The 20280-nt window shown below is 35.9% G+C and overlaps 1 protein-coding gene across 7 annotated transcripts in view; it reads right to left on the reverse strand.

Moving 5' to 3' along the window:
• Nucleotides 1–20280, reverse strand: part of DCAF6 (DDB1 and CUL4 associated factor 6) — an 89867-nt gene that overhangs the window by 30355 nt on the left and 39232 nt on the right. For 4 of the 7 annotated variants that reach the window (XM_082498330.1, XM_082498328.1, XM_082498329.1 and 1 more), the window contains exons 9-12: nucleotides 18750–18869; nucleotides 18279–18524; nucleotides 12954–13121; nucleotides 5920–5979 (exon numbers count right to left, since the gene is read on the reverse strand). In XM_082498330.1, the coding sequence (XP_082354456.1) occupies nucleotides 5920–5979; nucleotides 12954–13121; nucleotides 18279–18524; nucleotides 18750–18869 (594 nt within the window). The remainder of the gene's footprint in view (nucleotides 1–5919; nucleotides 5980–12953; nucleotides 13122–18278; nucleotides 18525–18749; nucleotides 18870–20280) is intronic. The other 3 variants (XM_082498333.1, XM_082498332.1, XM_082498331.1) reach the window with 1 other exon arrangement.

Below are 20280 nucleotides of genomic sequence, written 5' to 3' on the forward strand. Positions count from 1 at the left end.
TTTGGGTAAACATCAATTAAAATCTAACATTTGATTCTGGCACAAACCTACAAATTCTCCCACTAAAAAAAGCTATTATTAAAACAGTAATGGCTACAATACTGCCACAGGATATTTATTTTTAAAGCTACAATTAAGTTATAGGAACTATGAAATAGTACATAATAATTTAACCTAATGATCAATGCTCGTATTTTTAAACTACTGACAGGCAGAAGCCCACTCACAGGATCAGAGCAGTGATCAGCTGCTCCAAAGAACTTTAAATATGTATTTCTACATATTCTGAAAAGAAATTTTAAAAATCCCAAACAACCAAAACAAAACACAAAAACCATGTAAGAAAAAAAGGTATTTTTATGTGAAAGAATTAACCAATTACAACCACGATCCTAATAATACATAAAGCGTGGGCCTTATTCTAAGGAAAGAAAACTTCATAGCCTCTCTAAAAAGAAAAGGTTCCAGTTACACTCTTGTTAAAGTGGAGCAAGGATAGAACTGAACAAAAACGAAGTTTCCAGTTCCTGAAATTAACTGAGTAAGAAAAGAAACAAATGTAAAAGAAACAAATGTAAGAAAATATTTTATCATGGTATATGCAGATATTTTGAACAAAAATGACATGTTCTTTCTTAACTAAACAGGTACTTTCTCTATTTTTTGGCAACCTATCAGCAAGCAGCTCAGTATAAAAGTCTGTTCAAACTTTGAGCATCCCTTCCTAAGCAAGTACAAATACTGATCGTTCCAACATACTGCACAAGTCATGAGGAGCTAGACACTGAAAGAGTAAAAACATGACATAGTTGGAGAATTCTTCACCTTCCTTGTAACACATACAGACATGACATCTTTGGATTAGGAAACCAGATGGTTAAAGAAAGACAACTTACTGCCTTGAATAGTCCAGGACAGCCACCAAACAATGACTATACTGTAATTTGATACTGCTATACAACATCTGCTTCAGCACAAACCTACTAAATATTACTGACCAAAGTAACCAAACATTGCTATCCTATAATGAACTTAATTGAATATTAGGTTGGTGTTGTAAAGCTCAGATCATATTAACATAACAGTGCTTTCCTGTCTTAAAATCTAAACATCGAAAAATTTAACGAGGATGCATAAAGACCGTTCTCTGACTATGCTTACTGTGGAAACAATGTTTGTATTTATTCACACTCAAGAAGTTTGAAGAATTGCTGTAGACTTTCCAAAGAGGGCACTGACTAACTGAGAAATTATTTTTACAAATTTCTGGAGACAGCTTTTAAAAACCAGATTGTGGAATAGTTTTTTTTTTGTTTGTTTTTTTTTTTTTTTTTTTTAAATCTACAAAAACATGAGCTACAATTTGGATTGGGTCACTTTCTTCTTTAAACTAACTTTAGGGCATGAAATCGACACTAATAAGAACAAGAAACTTTTTAAAAGACAGATGAGACAAGAATCTGGTAATAAACTGCACAGAATTAGTTGTGTAGTTCACTATTTTATATTAAACATACACTGCTAATGAAAGCTGAATGGGAGCCTCTGTGAAGAAGGCTAATAAGCTTTGCCTAATGCATAATTGAACATTCTTTTAGAGAAGCCACATAAAATCCAGAAGTCATGAACTCTTTGTTTTCAAGAAGAACAATGTGATTGCCAAAGACTGACTAGATCAGAACGAAGCACTGTTCTTTCACTACTAGATTCATCCCATCAGGCCAGATCTACTTCAAATTGATAAAAAATGAAGGAAAGAAGAGGAAAAGTTGTACAGCTTCAGTGATTTAGGGGAGAGCTATTGCCAAAACTATTAATCTGACTGCAAGCTCCAGTAGGGTAATAATTGCTCCAAGAGAAAGCTGTAGCTTGCCAACACGTTACTGAACTCCATTCCAAATTCCTCAAAAATACCTTGAAACTTTACTTAAATTCTACAGCCAAACACATTTATACTTCAAAGATACTATCAACAAATTACAGTCTTATTTCATAAGCAACCCTGTCCTAGAACAGACACAGCCATGAAACGGTCCGTTCTCTGGGTGCCTACAGGAGGAAGGCACTTTTAAACTACCACCCTTGAAACTGAAGACAAAATTTAATCCATAACCTTATTTAAAAAGAACAACAAAAAAAAGCAAAACAAACCCCTCAACTGAAAGAAATACATACTTTTTCCCTCAGAAAATGAACCTGTGCAAGTGTAACTTCACAAAGACTGGGGCTCTTAACTATGAAGTGGTAAGCGCATAAAGACAGGTTTACAGATTGCATTACCTCGTTAAAATAACATTGCAAGGAACTTCAAGATAGTTACCCACATCTCAAATGCTGCCCTATTCACTAGTCTATTGGCAACCCCATGAGAAGAGGGTAGATGACTTTTAATGAAAAACTTCCAAAATAACTCCTATCCAGCACTAATCACGATCGACTGTGTACACTCTGAAGATAGGGTTATATTATGGGTGAAAACCAAAGAGTGTTAGTTCAGAAGGAAGAAAAATTGATCTAGAGAGGAGAAAAGAAGTGGTGTATATCAGAAAATAGGAATTCCATGGGAAAGCTTAACGCACGAAAATTCATCAAAAGCAACTGAACTCGAAGGGAAGGGTGGAGATTCCTTTAGGGAATGCTGACTGACTGAACAATGTTGCACTGATACCAGTCAGTATAAGGCTAAGGGAAAAAATCAAATAATTCTTTGGACCAGCGTAATCTATAGCTCGAGGCATAGAATTTCTTTGCTTAGATGACTCCTACACTAATTGTGTAGTACTGCACTTTACCGAAGGAGGCAGTACAGACCACACTGTGCCTTACGGAATTACCGAATCTTCAGAGTTGGAAGGGACCTCTAGAGATCATCTAGTCCAACTCCCCTGCTAAAGCAGGATTGCCCAGAGCACATTACTCAGGACTGCGTCCAGACGGGTCTTGAAAATCTCCAGAGAAGGGGACTCCACAACCTCCCTGGGCAGCCTGTTCCAGTGCTCTGTCACCCTCACCGTAAAGAAGTTTCTCCTTGTATTTCAACGGAACGTCCTATGTTCTAACTTGTGCCCATTACCCCTTGTCCTGTCACTGGAAACCACTGAAAAGAGTCTGGCTCCATCCTCCTTCAACCACCCTTTAGATACTTGTAAGCAATAATACGGTCTCCCCTCAGCCTTCTCTTCTCCAGGCTAAAGAGTCCCAGCTCTCTCAGCCTTTCCTCATAAGGGAGATGCTCCAATCCCTCAGTCATCTTAGTTGCCCTATGCTGGACTCTCTCCAATGAAGCACAGATCTGAAATTCTTGAGCTTGTACCCGCAGAGCTTACTATAGATCTGGAGAACTCTATACGCATACCAAGGCTCAACCAGTGTGTCTCACTGGGAGGCAGGGCTAATTAGCTGGGACACAACACATGCCAGTACAGTTCCCAGAACTTACAGTCCTGTTCATGAGGAACTAACTGCCATAGCTGACATACCAGCTAGTTCTGAGCCAGCTCAAGTATCTATAATGTAGCACTGAACAATCTGGTACGGACTTCACCATAATGGATTACTAAACCCTTGCACCAACTTGCAAATATCTAGAAAAACCCATAATCAGTTTGGCTTCTGTGTATGTAGGAAGTAGCATTTAGATGGTATGGGATGCATACACACATTTACACTCCAAAAGTTCCTGAGCTAGTTCTCTGGCTTCAGGTTCCCTCTTTAACCATAGCAATTCAGGCAGTACATTACAGTCACAACATTGTCTTTACACTGCAAAAAAAAAAAAAAAGCCACCCTTCATTATTAGAATCACAGTAAAAAAAAAAAAAAAAAAAAAAAAAAATCAGTGTAGATCACTGTAATCTATTTGAAACCATTTTGTACAGACAGGAATGACTTACAGAGTCTGCTGGACTGTCAGAATAAGGGCATTATAAATTTCTATGTTTGTAATAAGTATATAAAAAAAAAAAATCTTTAAACCCAGAAACACTGTTAAAACATAAATGCCAACAAAAGAGACTGGCCTAACAGAAGACAGCTGATTCAGTACCAAATTAAGAAAAGGCAGAAATAAGAAAGAAAAAGCATTTCTATATAAAAAGAACTGACATTAATTCCTTCATTAGGTACTTATACTTATTTGAGATTTCTGTTCAAATATGAAGTGAAACTAATGCAGTTTAACTTCAAAAATTCAACTGGATCTCAGCAAATTATTATTTCTTGTTATCATTTGGACAATTTTCATTTGGTTTACTAATACATTACCTCCTTTTCCAAATTCCTAGTTTTCCAAACTAGAAGTAACATTATGTGTCTCTTCAGGTGATCCTTACACTCACAACCCAAAAGCACTACCTTAAAACAATCAGAGAACTGGTCCACCAATAAAGCCTGGATAAACAAATGCATTTTGGTTTCTTTTTTGCATATTGAAAAATCTTAAGTGCTTTTATGAAAGGAAACCTCTTCCCATTAGTTAAAGTAATTTCTTAACACAGGAAAAAATTATTAGAAAAAACTCCCAGGAGTCTATTACAGCTATGGATCTATTACAACTATGCAATTAACAACAGTAATAAACAAACTAGTTTTTAAGGCAAGTCATCCTGCTTGAAGAGGAATATGATGCAGATTTGGGAACTGATTTCTGGGACCAAAACTTCTTATTTTATCTTTGCTGTAAGATTTGCTTAATTCACAACTTCACAGAACAATTTATCAGTTTTCCAAAATTTTTGCAATCTTAAGAACTTCAGTAAACATACAGACTTTCTATGTTGATTCTAGTTTATTCTACTTTCATCAAATAATGGTTTATTCTGAGTTTATAGCAGACAGCATAACTTGGCCACTAATTAAAAGCAAGTTTTCCAGCTAAACCTGCCTATTGGAGTGATGTAGACTACTGAACCATGAATAATTAGCAAATTTACACATAGAGGTTTAAGGCTATTTCATCACAAAATGCAATTCCACAAAATAAATTTATTTTGTCAATATAAAACACAGCTTGATTTTTTCCAATGTTCTGGCATCCTAAAATAATCTCAACAGTTGCCAAACAGACTATTTTTCAGAAATGGGATTTTAAAACAGCATTCTAGCTTAGAATGTGAAACAAGATGAAACAGCCAGCTCTTTTATGGGATTTGAGCTATTAAACCTCTATAGAGGCTTTGATATGGAAGTAAGCATAATGCAGAGTGTATGAAAATCTATTTTTAAATTACCATCTATTGCTCATTAATTATTCAGGCATAAATATTCACTACAGATGACATTGGTTCAGCTGGAATAGGGTCACCTATGGCCCACTTCACTGCTCACAATTTGAAGACTGATGAATAATGGGCATAGAGAAAGCTCACAAGCGTTCTTTCTACCACGAGCCCATAGAGCATCTACAGAGAAACACTAGTAGCTGTTTCGCAGAAAGGGTGTAGGACAAGGGGTTACAGAGGTAAGATGTACCTAAGTGCAAGAGGTGCCCTTCAGTTACTCAAACTGTACAGGTATAACAAAGCTGCACATCTCTCTTGAATAAGATAAATTAATTTGGCATTATGTGATTAATCTTGATATTTGCACTTTGATCCAAGAAGAGCCATTGAGAAAAAGACTGTTTAAAGAATTACTTTTACTCTGCATTTAAAAAAATAAATATTCTAAATGCCTGTAGAGTACCTACATTGAAAGCATTAAGAACTGAGCATAGGACGGCTTTTGAAAATAGTTAACCTTACTCTGTTACTCATATTGAGAATTAAATAATTAATGAGTTTCCAGCAGATCTGCTTGAAGAATTCTACTTTATGTAGATGAACAGCATTTTTAGACTGTTTATCATCATGAAAGGCAATTTTAAAAGGAAGCATTGCAATCAACTATGGCTGGGTATGGCGCATTTCCTGTCACACGCACCCTGTTGCTCATCAAGTGACATGGATCCAAGCTGTTTGTTAACCACAGAAGAAGGAGAATCTGAAACAAAAACGAGATTTCAACTTAAAACATAAGCAGCAGAGAACTGCACAGCAATGTCACGATCATATGTTAGTTTAAAATAAAAAATAAAAAGCAGCAACATAAGGAAGCTCTGGGTTTGTTTTATGAGCAGCCAGCCATATTGCATTTTCTAGGCATGACAGAAGCAAAGCCACTTGTTTCAAGTCATTATGTACTTCTTTAGGTAGTCATTGAACAGCCTGAAGCTTGCTGACATGTCGATATTGAAAATGCCTGTCCAACCAAGGATTTTACTATGACTCCTAAAGCCTTTGCTCCAACTACCAAATGACACAAGTATTTCAAACCGTGTGCTAAATGTAAATTTCAGAATATTGATACTTTAACATAAAATACTCAATGGCATACCAGGATCTTCAATATTTATACCTATGAGCATAACATGTAAATGATGAGATTGTTTACAGATATAACAGCATACAGACTGTTTTTAAGATTAAAGCACCAAAATACATCCCACTCATGTAACAGTTCAATAGTTCTGCATTCCTAGATTCTATACCTCTGTGGCATCTGATGACTGAGAACATGTCTTCATAAGTTTATCACAGCACCACACCAGTCAGTCTTATAAAAAACCCACGTAATCACAGGAAAAAAAAATATCAAAAACCCCAGAAGTGCTTTTTTTTCCACTATCAGTAACTATCACCAGCACTGCATTCACTGTGCAGACAAATGACAGATGCAAAGTTAAGTATCTTCTGTGAATATACTTTCCTTGGTCACCTGTGAAGACCAGATCTTACTTCTGTATTATCTTAAGATGAGCTGATGTATATAAATTAGTGCACTATTTCAAAGATACTGGCTAGGCTACCATATCTTGGTTTCATTTGTTAATCTTCTGTTATAAACAAATTAATGTTAAGCTAAAAGGATTTAAAATCCAGTATTATAAACTGAGTCATAGTCTGCCAACATCACAGACAGCTTGCTAAAGGAATTTTAACATAAATTTAAAACCTATACGAGGAAAGTAATGAAATAATACACTCTTTCCTACGGGAAGCTCACTCCCAGGTTTGGACTAGAATCACCAGCATAACCTATTTTGTAGTACAGACATAAAACCTGCTAAATTGACAAAGCTGATTTAAATATGTATCCTCTAATGATACTTTATTCCCAACCGTTGGTGCAAGCAGCAGTCTGTTCCTTCGTTACACTGATACCTAGAGTAGGGGAGGGGACACGGAGTGAACAACAGAAACCAGGAGAGTCTGACGTGAGCTCATTGTATTTTGGAGTCTGGCTTGTTTTAGTAATTGAGCTTATGCAGTTAATTTCCATAACTGGGGAACACAAAGTTGGCCTTCTTTTGTCTCTGGTGCAAGATGTGGGAATGGCTGAACAAATACATCTAAGCCAGACCACAAGAATTTTTCATCTAGATTCAGATGGGACATAGCTCTTAAGTATGAGACTTGTAACGTTAATGTATTTCACTTTCCAAAACTGAAGTGTGATTTACATATAATTTCTAATTTAGAAGAGAAGTATTTACAGCAGAGTTTTTTCAGTGGAGTAGCAATCCACTTCTTAGAATGTAAATCGGAGGAAAAAAGCTGGTATAAAGATGCATGATATCATAAGATGATCTACTTGTATTCCAGCTGACTCAGCACAGGAATTGGTATGCCACTGACTCACAGTTATGAAGCCCATGATTGGGATTAACCTGTATCAAAAGTGCTAAGTGGAGGGGAGGTCTTGGACAGCAAGCTGAGAAGCCTAGTGACAGAAGACTGATTCTCAGTCATGCTCTGTTCTTGCGCTACAATTCTTCCTGTAAGCTTGTACATCCCCTTTTAAAACATGTATGACGCTGCCAAACGTTTCACTTGGCTGGAAAAGCTAATCTTATCAGTTCTTTAATTCAGAGCAAGATGAACAGAAGAAATATGACTGAACTAAGATATTTCAATTATAAACATAAGAAATTACATTTTACTACCCTTATTGGCACTTCTAAATTTTATTAAGACCTTATGTTATACAACAGTAAGTAAAGAGTAGGTATGTTTTACCAAGTGCATCATTCAATCACAGTAAGCAAAAATGAAACATTTTCTAGGTAGTAGTCCATGCCAGCATAGTCTTAAACCTCCCACATTTCACGATTATTTTGATGTCTTCTTACAACTTTGCAAATGCATTTCACTTGTAATATAAGAATTTTTAAACAACATATAGGAAGCATCCTAAATACTCCAGTTAACATGGTTAAGAAAAGAGCTCAGTTTGTACCAATTTTAAACTCACTTTTTGCCAAGTCCCCTGAAGCCACAGATCACCAGCACCCTTTGAAGTGGCACTGCAGTATGGAACCCCACAGCTCAGGCAGGGAAATAAACATGACCATGAAACCAGCCTAGAGAAGTTCAGGTAAATGCCTCTTTTTTTAATATATGGCTTTGTTTTGTAAAAATTCTGAAAAAGTACTTTCATCATTTCTGATAAAGCTTTTGAAAAAAGTATTACCAAAACTGTGCCATATAGTTAAAAAAACAAACAAAAATCCAAACTCTTACCTGAGCCTTCACAGGCTGGGTCTACATCCCAATGCAATTCACCAGTGGTTGTAATGTCACCAGTACATTCTAAACTGGAACACCACTTAAACAGGGATTTGGAGATTCATAAATTTGGGGAACCTCAAACAGAAAATAGAAGATAATTTTAAAGTCAGTTATATGCTGAAGTACCTTCCTATACTTTGGGCAATCTGCATGTGACTTCAGCAAAATATTAGCATGCCACCTCCATTGTTTTGGTTAAAAAAAAATTTCTTCCTTGTATCACTCTAACACCAGTCCTGAAGCAGCAAGACCTGTTTTTAAGGTCTACTATAGGTACCACGTTTAGGACTTTAATCTAAGAAATTAAATATTTGTTTTAATAATCAGGAGTAATTGCTTTGCACAGTGAATAAGCTCTCAGTTACATATTCTGGACTTCAAACAGACACATTTCTAGATCTGGATGTTTACAAAGAACACAAAGAATCTAGTAATAAAAGGTGCAGTCATCCCCTTGTTCTCTGCAGAAAGCTTTAACACAGAAATGAAGGTCCAATTTATTCCACTTTAAAGACACTGACCGTATAGACTTTCGAAACAACTAAAGTTAAAAAAAATAAAAATCAAGTCAATGTGCATCACAGGTTCTGCAATATGTCAGCATGCACATGTATGTGTCTTTAATCCACAATAAATGCAGTCTAAATCAAATTAATTTTCCCTCAAAAAAGAAAGGTTCACATTACTTCATTTTTTTTGTCAGTAAGATTATGCACACTGACCACTATAGGAACCCCTGATGGAAACTGATTTTTTCTTCACTTCAAGATCAGCTGGTTCATGTTTCTGTAACTTCACAAATTGCATTCGATTCACTTAAAGTTCTCAAAAAGAGGAGTGATGTAGGTAACGGTGATGCATACACGACATATCAGCACTGGGCAAAGCAGCAGTAACAATAGGTTAAAAAGCTTTACTTTCTTTTTAGTTTGCATACAGCACATACATGCTGTTGTTTAAATTCTGCACAGCATCTACAAACCCCCAACAAACAACTTACCACAATTCCCTAATTAAATAAAGCGGCTATCAAAAAAATCTGAATCCAATACCTAAGCAAAGGCTGGAAGACAAAATACACTCGATACACGCAGCATATATAGCTTCTAAAACTCTGCCAAATTTATGCAATACTTAGGAGAGGTATCCAGTAGAACAAAGTCTCTTTGCCATCTGAGGATGAAGTATCTTTTTCCTCAATGTCGAAACAGCCCATTATAAATTATTATTCAGCTAACTCAGGTTCACATTCAACAACAACCTGAACTTTTGACCATATTTTTCTAAATAGTGAAGGTTAACCATTACAGATACAGCTTACAAGTCCTCACATAACTATTACAAGTCCTTAAACTAGGAGACAGAATAACTACCATACAGTCTAATTTTCTATTAAACCTGTAAAAGTTTTCAGCTCTTGACATTTTCTACTGGTAATTTCTTACATAACTGGAACATTTTTTCTCCACTCTGTATCTACAGCTATAATTGAGCTTCTGGGATTGCAAAGATAAGGATTAAGAATTAAACATAGGTCAGAAGAAATTGCCTTAGTCTTACACCGAATTCCCCCCGAAATTGCAAGTGTAAATTATACTAGTTTTGCCAGAATAGGGATTGAGAACTTGCACCTCTGGGCCAAAGGCTATGACACCATTTCACATAGTGGCAGACACATTTTGTGGTGTCATTTTTTGTTTGAAAATTTACAACTAGTATGTGCGTGAAAACTGAACATCTGCCTTAAGACAGAGCATCAAAGACAACCTTGCTGAAAAAAGATAGAGATTGTCTCTGTATGGGAATTTATTATTAAAAAAACAACAACAACAACAACAACAAACAAACAAAACCAAACCCCCAAACTAAGAACTTTTTTTTCCTCCTACCACATTTCTGAAATGCCAACTTACCACACGGTTGGAAAACAATTGTCTCTACGGAGAAGCAAAAGACCAAAAATCTGCAGCTCTAGTTTTCCAAAGGAATAGATGGTAGATACACATCTTCCAAAAATAAGTCTTGGGAGGTCAGAAAAAGGGAATAAAACAAAGTAGCTTGCATAAAAAGAAATGAGCAAATACAGAGAATATTTCCATGTCCAGCGTGCAGAAGTCTTACAAAGTAAATAGACAGTGCAAAGGTGATCTGGATTCCCCCATCAAAAGAAACGAGTTTCATTTGTTTCCTCCCATAACAGGGGAAGGAGGAATACAATGAAAAAAGCTGGTGAAGCACAACAGGAAATTCTTGTATTTACAAATGAAAGTAGAAAGGAAAAGGTAATGTAATCTTTTCTGAAACTTCTTGAGGACCAAACACATTAAATACTTAAATTTCAATTCATCGTTTTAAATCTTCCACTGGCTATAATGCTGAAGGTAACAAATTCCACCAATCAGACCAAATAGCAAAAATATATACATACTAATGAGTTGGAGGTCAGGTAGCAAAACTGTTCCCCTGCATCTCCCCAGAAATAAATGTTTCCATAGTGCTAAGTGAATCTATCTTTCAAAGCAATTACTTTAAGTAAAATGGTTAAATTTGCAAATTCATTGTCATCACACGAAGAATGAGGTAAACATTTGAATACTAGTTTCCCCCAAGGCTATGTAGGTGTTCTGTGGTTCCCTGGTGATTGCAAACAAAATGATCGGACCTTCCCATTAGTTCCCTTAAAATTCAAAGCACATGGGAACTCAAAACTCCAAGAGGCAGTGATGGGATCCAGACTAACTACAATACATCTCTGACTCCCAGTCAAAGCAATTACTCAGCTTAAAGCTTCAAATTTCTGTCAGTATGGATCCTACAGTATGTTCACACACAAGCAACCAGGGGTAAAGAATTACACTGCATCCTTGAAGGAGCACTAAGAAAGAGATTGTCAAGACAGTATCAAGTGAAACTCAGATCAACACATACTTCAGAAGTAGCAAAATATCCACAGATATACCTTCAGGTTAAAATTCTACAGATAGGGTTGTAATCAAACTTTTTTTCCAACTTCAATTAAATTGGAAACAATTTATTAAAAAAAAATTTTTAAGTCATTCCAAAAAGAAAATGATAGATCAAGATCTGTTGCATGAAAGTGTTAGCTATGGTTTTGCCTCTATCAACACATATCTTTGAGTTAATAAATTCTGATGTTCAGTTTGCTGAAAAAAAAAAAAAAATTGGCAGCTTTTGGTAGGGTTGTGGGTTTTTTCTGGCAGGAAACTACAGCCACCTACAAGAACACTGCTACCATTGCTCTTCTTGTTTTTCTCCTACAGGTAAGAAACACCTATGGCCACCATCCCTAGGATAAGCACACAGCCCTCCAGGATTTACTGGTTTCCAAGCATTCTGAAAACTCACTGTAGAGTTTTCTACTATAGGAAGTTATTAAAAATTCAATAACTACATATTGCAACTAGAGCACTAGTTGCTGTTATATCAAATTGTTCTGTAAGGCTCCAGATAAATGATTCAATCATAGCAAGTCAAGATGTGAATGCATGGCCCAGTCCTTATAAGTAATGTAGCCACACCTCAACTGTCACAGAATTTATCCATAGAAAAAACATTGCTAGACATTACTTCTCAACACAAAATATGCTGATTTTTTATACAGCATGCAGCTCACTTATTTTTTACATGGTGCCATGACAAAGTTTGCTTCAAGTTTATGCTTTAGGATTTGCCTCTTTATTCATATGGATGCTTCTCCCTAACTTTCTCAAATATGTCTCTTTACTATATTACAAGAAAGCCTTGGAGATGTTTAATTTTTAATCTCAATAAGATGAGAGACAAGAAAGAGGATAGTGAAATGAAAAATCACTCTGCTCAAAAAAGGAGCCTATCTGGGGATTTTGGTTTGTTACAAGTATTTTCACTATACTTACTGTAAAAACATAGCATTTAAATTAAGAGTGCCAAAATTCTGTTTACTGAATTGTTACCCTGATTTAGAACACATGGGAAACAAAAGCTAAGTCTTAAATGTTACTATTGGATACAATTAACACCAAAAAGCAATTTCAAGTGCGTATGTACCTTACATTATTCAGGACACAGCAATTTATTGCTCAACTGCTCTAACAAACATTGCACATACCTGATACCATGCACCTAGGAAACTTTCTCCATAGAGTATCATTTAGCTATATAATCCAAACGTGTTAGATAAATGAAAACTGTTCCCTAACCATGTGATGATAAACACCACCACATGCAAGGTAAGACAAGCAGCAAATGCATTAACTGTCTTGTTTTGGAAGAGAAGCATCTCAGCAAACACCAGCAGCACAAACTATAACTACATTAGCTGCTTAAGAAACCTTGACAAATGACAACCTGATGTCTGAGGGTCCTGTGAGGAGCCCTTAGAGATGGACTGATCAGAGGAGGACGACCGTGGCGCTGAACCCTCAGCTAGCTCTCGCTGTCTTTGTTGTTCTGCTTTCTTAAGCCTCAGTCGCTGTAGACCCCTACGGATTATAGCTAACTCAGGTCCCATTAACTCTGACAAACAGGGAGGGGGAAAAAAAAAAACAACAAAAGAGTATGTAAAAGAAAGAAGCATTGAAAATACAATATACAGAACAGGAGGGGGTGGTGGGGAGACTGACAGAGAGAAGCAACAGATGCTAAGTGTAATTACAGTGAAAAAAATATGTAAGTCATGTACTAACATCCAGAAATAAAATATTTAAATTGTTTTTCTCTTCCTAAATGCACGAATGACAGTACTTAGAAGTTCAGGATTCATGTCATACAATACAACCCCTCCCCATCTCCAACACTTAAACCATTTAACAAAGAATTATTTAATGAAAATAGATAGTTCCTGACTGATTCAAAACAAAGCAAAACAACAGAAGTATTCATTTTCATGTTCCTAACACATATAACAAATGAGAATATTCGTGGTGTAAAGTTATGCAACTGTGGTCTACATTAGGTTTTCAAAATGAATGTGATGGCTTCCTGATGTGAAAGAAAAATTTAGTACAATTTTGATCAAAACAAACCTGTGAAAAAAAAAATAATCTGGGACTACAGAAATAGATGGCAGAACAGCATCTAACCAAAAAATACACTTTACTATGAACTCAATTTTGCCTCAGACATTCCCAGTAGGTGAGGATTCAAAGTCTGAAAACACTGTTAAGTGGTCCTACAGAGAAAGTAATTTATTGAATCATAAACAATTCTTAGTATCATTCTCTTAACAGACTACTCTTTCAGTTCCACATTTAGAGACTTCACCGTTTTCAGGTTTTTTTTCTGTCTTTATTCATTTGTCACTTATACCGTTTTGGCATGTACCAGTCCACTGTCTGATCAAGAGTATTTTTTGCAAATTGCTATAAAACTAGGCGTCCAAGTAATTTTTTATTCTTTTCGTGCTCTTTGCTGATTTCCTCCACTTAAACAAGTCCTGTATAGCAAGTGCTTCTCTTTATATAACACAGATTGTATCTTTATTACCAATAGCTGGAGCACGTTGACCTGAACCACTGCCAAACTACTCTCAATTAGAAATAGGGAAGCTAATTCAGACTCAAACAGTCACATCAAATGCTCTAGCTAGTTCTGATATAAACTGCTAGCCTAGACCTATCCTGAAAGTACTACAATCAAGGGCACTCTGGAGTATTTTGTAGGTATGAGGAAATTTGAAGCGAAAAGAAGAAATCAGTACTACGAAATGTTGAAATACTAGAGAGCATTACATTGACATATAACCTTTCATACAAGCAAAAGCTTTGCAAATATTCTATAACCCTTATTCAATCAGTGAAGCAAGCAAATTTCAAATTTTCCTTCATAAAAAGAAATAAACCCAAAGACAGAATCCAATAATTCAAAAATCAGTGGCAGGCATCAGTTAACATCGAACAGTCCTAACCTTTAACATTCTTGGTCTAATACCACTTCTGTGAAACAAATCCTGCCAGTTTATGGTTGATGGGGTATAACAAGAAGGAAAAAGATATACTTCCTAAAAGGAATATGACAAAGAAATTTGCCATGAAAGTTTTCATGTACCATTAACTACCATCCTGAATATGTTCAATGGCAATACCTTTTAACACATTTCAGAATCTGTAAGCAAATGTTTATTTTGCCAGCAAATGGAGCGAGGAAATAGAAATAGCAAGAAAAAACCCCAGCTATTGCCACTTTCCCATTCAAAAGTCAAGTTACCTTATATCAGAATATATATGTTAAGATTAAGCTTTACCCTAATTATTTAATTACCCCCCTAGCACCCTCCCAATGGTACCAATGTGTATCTGGAGTATTATTTATGGGGAAAAAAAGCATTATTATATTTTACAGTTTGTTGTATCTGATGCTGTAGTGTTAAACCACAAATAAACATCTTAAAACTAATGTAAAAAATGGATTAATGGTTTCCACTGAATGGGCCAAGCAGGGCAAAAAAATAAATTTCTTATTTTTTTTCCTTAGTGACAAGCATGAAAATCTCCAGCAATTGTTCTGTCTCATTATAAAAAGAAACCTCAAAACCTATTCAAATGTACTGACAAGAACAGGGTGCTGAGATTTTGCAGTCATCTTGTTGATTATTTGCAACTTACTGAAATGTTCCAACTGTATTCTTCTAGAATACAGCCTGATAAAGAGACTTATCCCAACAAGCTCCGGTGCTGAACCATTTTTGTATTGACTCTATTTATTTTCAACATGTACTTTTTAAAACATTAAGAAATGAAGTAAGTAATTCAGATGTAGAAGCTCAAACGCTCGCCACATGGCGTATTTTCTGGATCACCATACCAACAATACATTTGAATTATAATACATATGCAAAGGTACTGCTATTTCAAAGACAGGATTACCACCAGTGCCTGCATTCAGTACAGAAATCTGTAAAAATGATTTATGGAAAGCTGTTTATAAGTTTTTCCATTCCGTAGTATGAATTCACGCTCCAGTTATAAGTAAGTCATTACCCAAAAACATATTCTTCATTTGTTAAGTCTTTGCTACAATATTCAAACTACCACCACTTTATGCAAAATGATGGCTGAAAGCCCCTCACTTTCCTTCTTCTGTTTTCCAAAATGCTTGGAAATCATCAGTCATCATTCTTTTACAACACACCTCTACCTGGTCTTCCTACTCAACCCCACTATTCCTATTACCACTTTCCCTATCCTGTCACCCCAAAAAGCAGCAGGTTTTATTCACCTCTAAATGCAGCTCAACAAACTCAGCAATCCTGTTCTTGATGCAAAATAGAGTGTTTTCAAATTTATAGAGACTGTGAGTAAATAAAATCTCGTAACTGAGCATCATCATGGGTTACATAAGTATACAGACATTGCAAAATGGAAATTCTCATTCAAGCTTACCTATTCATAACCCCATTGTTAGTGTTCTGCCATGACCTGCTCCCTCTGCCCAGTAACTTCCCCTCCCTCTCCCTGAACTTGCCCGTGTTACCCAAAGACTTGTTTTACAGAAGCCTAAGTGTTTTGGTAAGCATCTTGTCTAGTTTGCACTGCTTTTAAGTGTGCAAATGTATAGTACTATTAAGCTTATTCTTGTGGGACTCTTGTAAACAATTTAAAGATAACTCTTGGTCCTAACACTAAAATCTTCATACAGCAATAAAGAACACCAGATACAGTTTTGTTTGTTTCTGTGAGTTTGGAGTTGGGTGGGTGGGTGTGCGTGTGTGTGGTGCGTGTGACGGTGACTTTTTTTTTTGACTACACCTGCTTAGGTGTAGTCAAAGAACCTACCAAACAGTATACAGTAAATTAGAAAGTATAAGTATCCACTGTCTGTTAACAAAACAACCAGCACTACCCCTTTCAAAACTGAATATATGGAGTCTTAAATCGGTCTTAAACCCAAAGTAACACTGGGAAAGAGGAAATGATCTTAGAGAAGAGCTGGATCAAGAAATAACAACTTCAGCTTCATGCTAGCAGAATAAACTTTTACTTAGAAATTCAGACAGATTCAGAGAAAAAGAGGAAAATGCTTTTTCTAGTCCACATACATTCTTTAAAATGCAGGACAGAAAATGCACCATAATTCCAGAAATGCTCTCTAGCGCACTATCATTATGCAACCCACAAAGTTTCAATGACTTGAAGCAATAATTCTTAATATGGGACATACTTTCCTGGCAACTGTAAGCTCCAGAATACGCCATATATTTTTTAAAAAAAGAAATAAATACATAAAAATGAACCCTTGGTAATGGTATGTGCGTTCCTTGGTGGCTATCCCTCTGTACCAAAGATAGTGGCAGCTAAATTAGGTTACACTGAATAAGAGTAGAGCCCTTAATCAATTTTTTGTATGCATATTGTGAGAAACTTGAGATTGCAGCAAGCTGACACCAATACTAATAAAAAAACATAGGTGACAGCCTTTGCTACTAAATAAATTTTCTAGCATTCACTTATTCTAGAAATAGTATCTGACTCTGTGTATTGTCATGCTTCTGCTCACTGTTTATTTCCTCTAGTAAGTATCAGACTAGTTGCAAGGTCTGAAAGGGTGAGAATGATACATTTAATGAATTTCAACTTATGCCTTTAGCTTCCATGCCTTTCAGATACCAGATACCTCATCATTTCTCAACTGTCCCAAAGATTTTGGCTGCAGCAGCCACAGTACACCAAATAGCATACTTTTCCCTGGGAAATCCCCATCTCTCCAGAATATCCAATTTAGGGCCTGAAGATGCTATCAGTCATCTTTTCCAATGACAACAACCTTGATTTTTTACAACAGGTATTTTACAATTGGTACAAGACAAAAAGTGAATTTATACAAAACCCATGAGATTTTAAAATAATCAAGTCTGAACCTGTAGGTGTTTCGGATCACATCATCCTTTCCACCACAACTGTGAGGCCTAGAAACTCACTTTAAAAAAGTAAAAATAAAATCTCATGCAAATATTTAACTCTAAAGGCTATGGCATCTTTTCTAGCATAGAGACGGAAAAGGGCAAGTCAAAGCATAAGGTGCTCTTTTACTACCCAAATAAGTTTCTGACACGGACAGTGGAATATACATACTTTCTTCTTTGTCCCACAATAAGAACATAAGTCTATTAAATACAGATGAGTTTCTTCAAGATATACAAACTTAAAAATCAATATGTAGTATAATTTATTAACCAATAATGGAATAACACGCAAGGCGAGCCCTGTCCATCCAGATACTTTTGAGAAGCAAAAAAATAACATTGCTGACTGAAGTGTTGAGGATGTAGATTCCTACTGAAGGAGACGTTCTCTACTTCCTCTGATAACAGGCATAGGTTCTGCTATTCATTGCACAGATGCTGCTACAGCCAAATCACAGTTGAAGAAGGCATGATGTTATTTATATTCCACGAAGAGAACAATAACTTTAGAAAAAACAAGCAATAATTTTTTATTTCTACTTCAAAAGACAATACTGGTTACCCCCTTTGAGATTCTTTCTTCAGACAAATGTATACAGTTGATGGTTTTACTCTTTCTTTAAGTCCCTTGGTAACTACAAAATACGTAGTCTCATTAAGGATATGCAAAAAAGAAAACGGACCGAGATCAATTACCCAAAATTTCCTAAAATAAAACTGTTTCTTATTAAAAGCATCTTTCACAAACAACGACAAGATGGATTTCTTCTCACCAGACTGATGGAGCACAGGTTGAGCTGAGGCCCCTAAAGAAGGCCTTTGTTCATTATCAGGAGAGGACAATAATGAAGTTGAAGGGGGACTTTCTGTTGAAGATGATGTTGAAGGAGCTTGGGCTGACATTGTAGAAGATGATGATGATGGAAGCTTCTCAGAACCATCTACTTCCATTGCAGTTTCTGATTCTGTATTAGGTGGCATGTTATTAGTAGCAGGAGCATCTGTCCGATTAGTCCCACCTTTGATTAAAAATAAAGCATGAAAAACAAGAGCCCAAAGGTAAACTTAACTCTATCTCTAAAGATTCCTTTGCATTACCATTCATATGGCAAACAAGTGTGCTCAGTTCTTCAGAGTGGACTAAAAATAATTTATACCTCATAAAGGCTGATATTCAAGGCCCGTACATCCAGTATAAACATACTTTCTGTTGTAATTATTATTCTTGAAAAGAAGGAAATTACCTCTGGACCGTGATCTTCCTCGTCCTCGATTGCTTTGTGCAACTTCACTAGCTTCTTCAAACCATCGTGAAAGCATGTCTGACATCCTTTGCATTAGAGAGACGTTAGGACTTTGCTCCCCTGTAAAACAAGTAATGCTGAAGTTTTATCTACAAGTTTACAAAAGCATTCATTTCCCCCCCTATTTCTTTCATTAAAAAAAACCCTGCATTGTAAGCTATGTAACTAGTAATCCCCTGAACTAGTCAAGCAAGAATTGCCAGCTGAATACGGCACCTCATCAAAAACAGTTTTCTGTTTTACAATTACCTGGAGCTTTTGTACATATGACATTGTGAAATTTATGTCATTCAGTTTTAAATGCTGGTTAAATAAGTTAGGAAAGGCTAGATTTTTAGGTTTTTCCAGCTGATTATAAAAGAACCAATTTTATCGTTAAACAATGAAAGAGCAAAGACTAGCATAAAATGAGCACGTTATGTTTTTAACATTTCCAAAAGGCTTCTTCATGACTTAGATTTTCCTCATCATAATAATTTAATATAACAACAAAGTTCTTTTAGGGATTTTCATTTTCACATTTTGAATCAGGTGTCAGGACTGCAAAGACTCTCAAGCAGCAAAATCTGTGACATTCTTTCAACATAACGAAAACATTTTCTTCTCATTTTATTTCTGGTTTTATTACATATAAAACAAAATTTGTTTCAAGAAAGAAGAGAGGAAAAAATCCATTTGTAAAGGGCTGAAATAGAGTATTTGAATCTTTAAGTGTTTTTTGTATTCTGTGAAATGAAAAATATTTTCAGACCCTGCATAAGAAATGTAACACTAAAAAATTCTGGACCGTACTTGGGAAGAACATGTATAGTGAGAATATGTCTCTCAAATATCAGTGCCTGCACAGATGTCACAAAAGCTGAAAGACTAATCAAATGTCTGGAACAACTGATTATCTTTCAGGACTGCATATAATCTTCATTGCTAGGATATAGCTTGAATATATCATCATTAGACCTTGCTTTTAGATTATTTGCTTGAGTTTAAAAGACATTGTTGGGAATGAAGAAGGAAAAGGGAACATGTCAAACATACCCCCCAAAAAACAATGCCCCTCAATCTGACCCTAATGCCTTTGTCTATCATTATTTCCACACTGCAGGTCTCTGACCCTCCACTGCGATCCTTCATTCCCTTCCTGTACCCCAGGGCAGAGGAGCTCTGACCTCAGAAGCTTAAAACACACAAAAAAATGATATGCAACAGCTGAAGAAAACAGACAAAAAGATGGTTAATGATGGGAAGACAGGACAATGAACAGTTAACAGAAAAATAAGTCACAGGTCACTACATGCCTGTCTAATGCCATATAGCTATTCTCTCTCAGTCACTATACAGTTGTATCAAATAATGCACAGTAAAGATACTGAAGCTTTGTTTTGCAAAAATAAAAATCTATCCAATGTCTATAGTGGAGGAGTCTAGTGGAGAAGTCCTTTTCTCAGGCTTGATTTTCTTCCCAGCATATTTA

Source organism: Vanellus vanellus (genome assembly GCF_965231255.1).
Source record: "Vanellus vanellus genome assembly, chromosome: 1".
Classification (NCBI taxonomy): Eukaryota; Metazoa; Chordata; class Aves; order Charadriiformes; family Charadriidae; genus Vanellus; species Vanellus vanellus.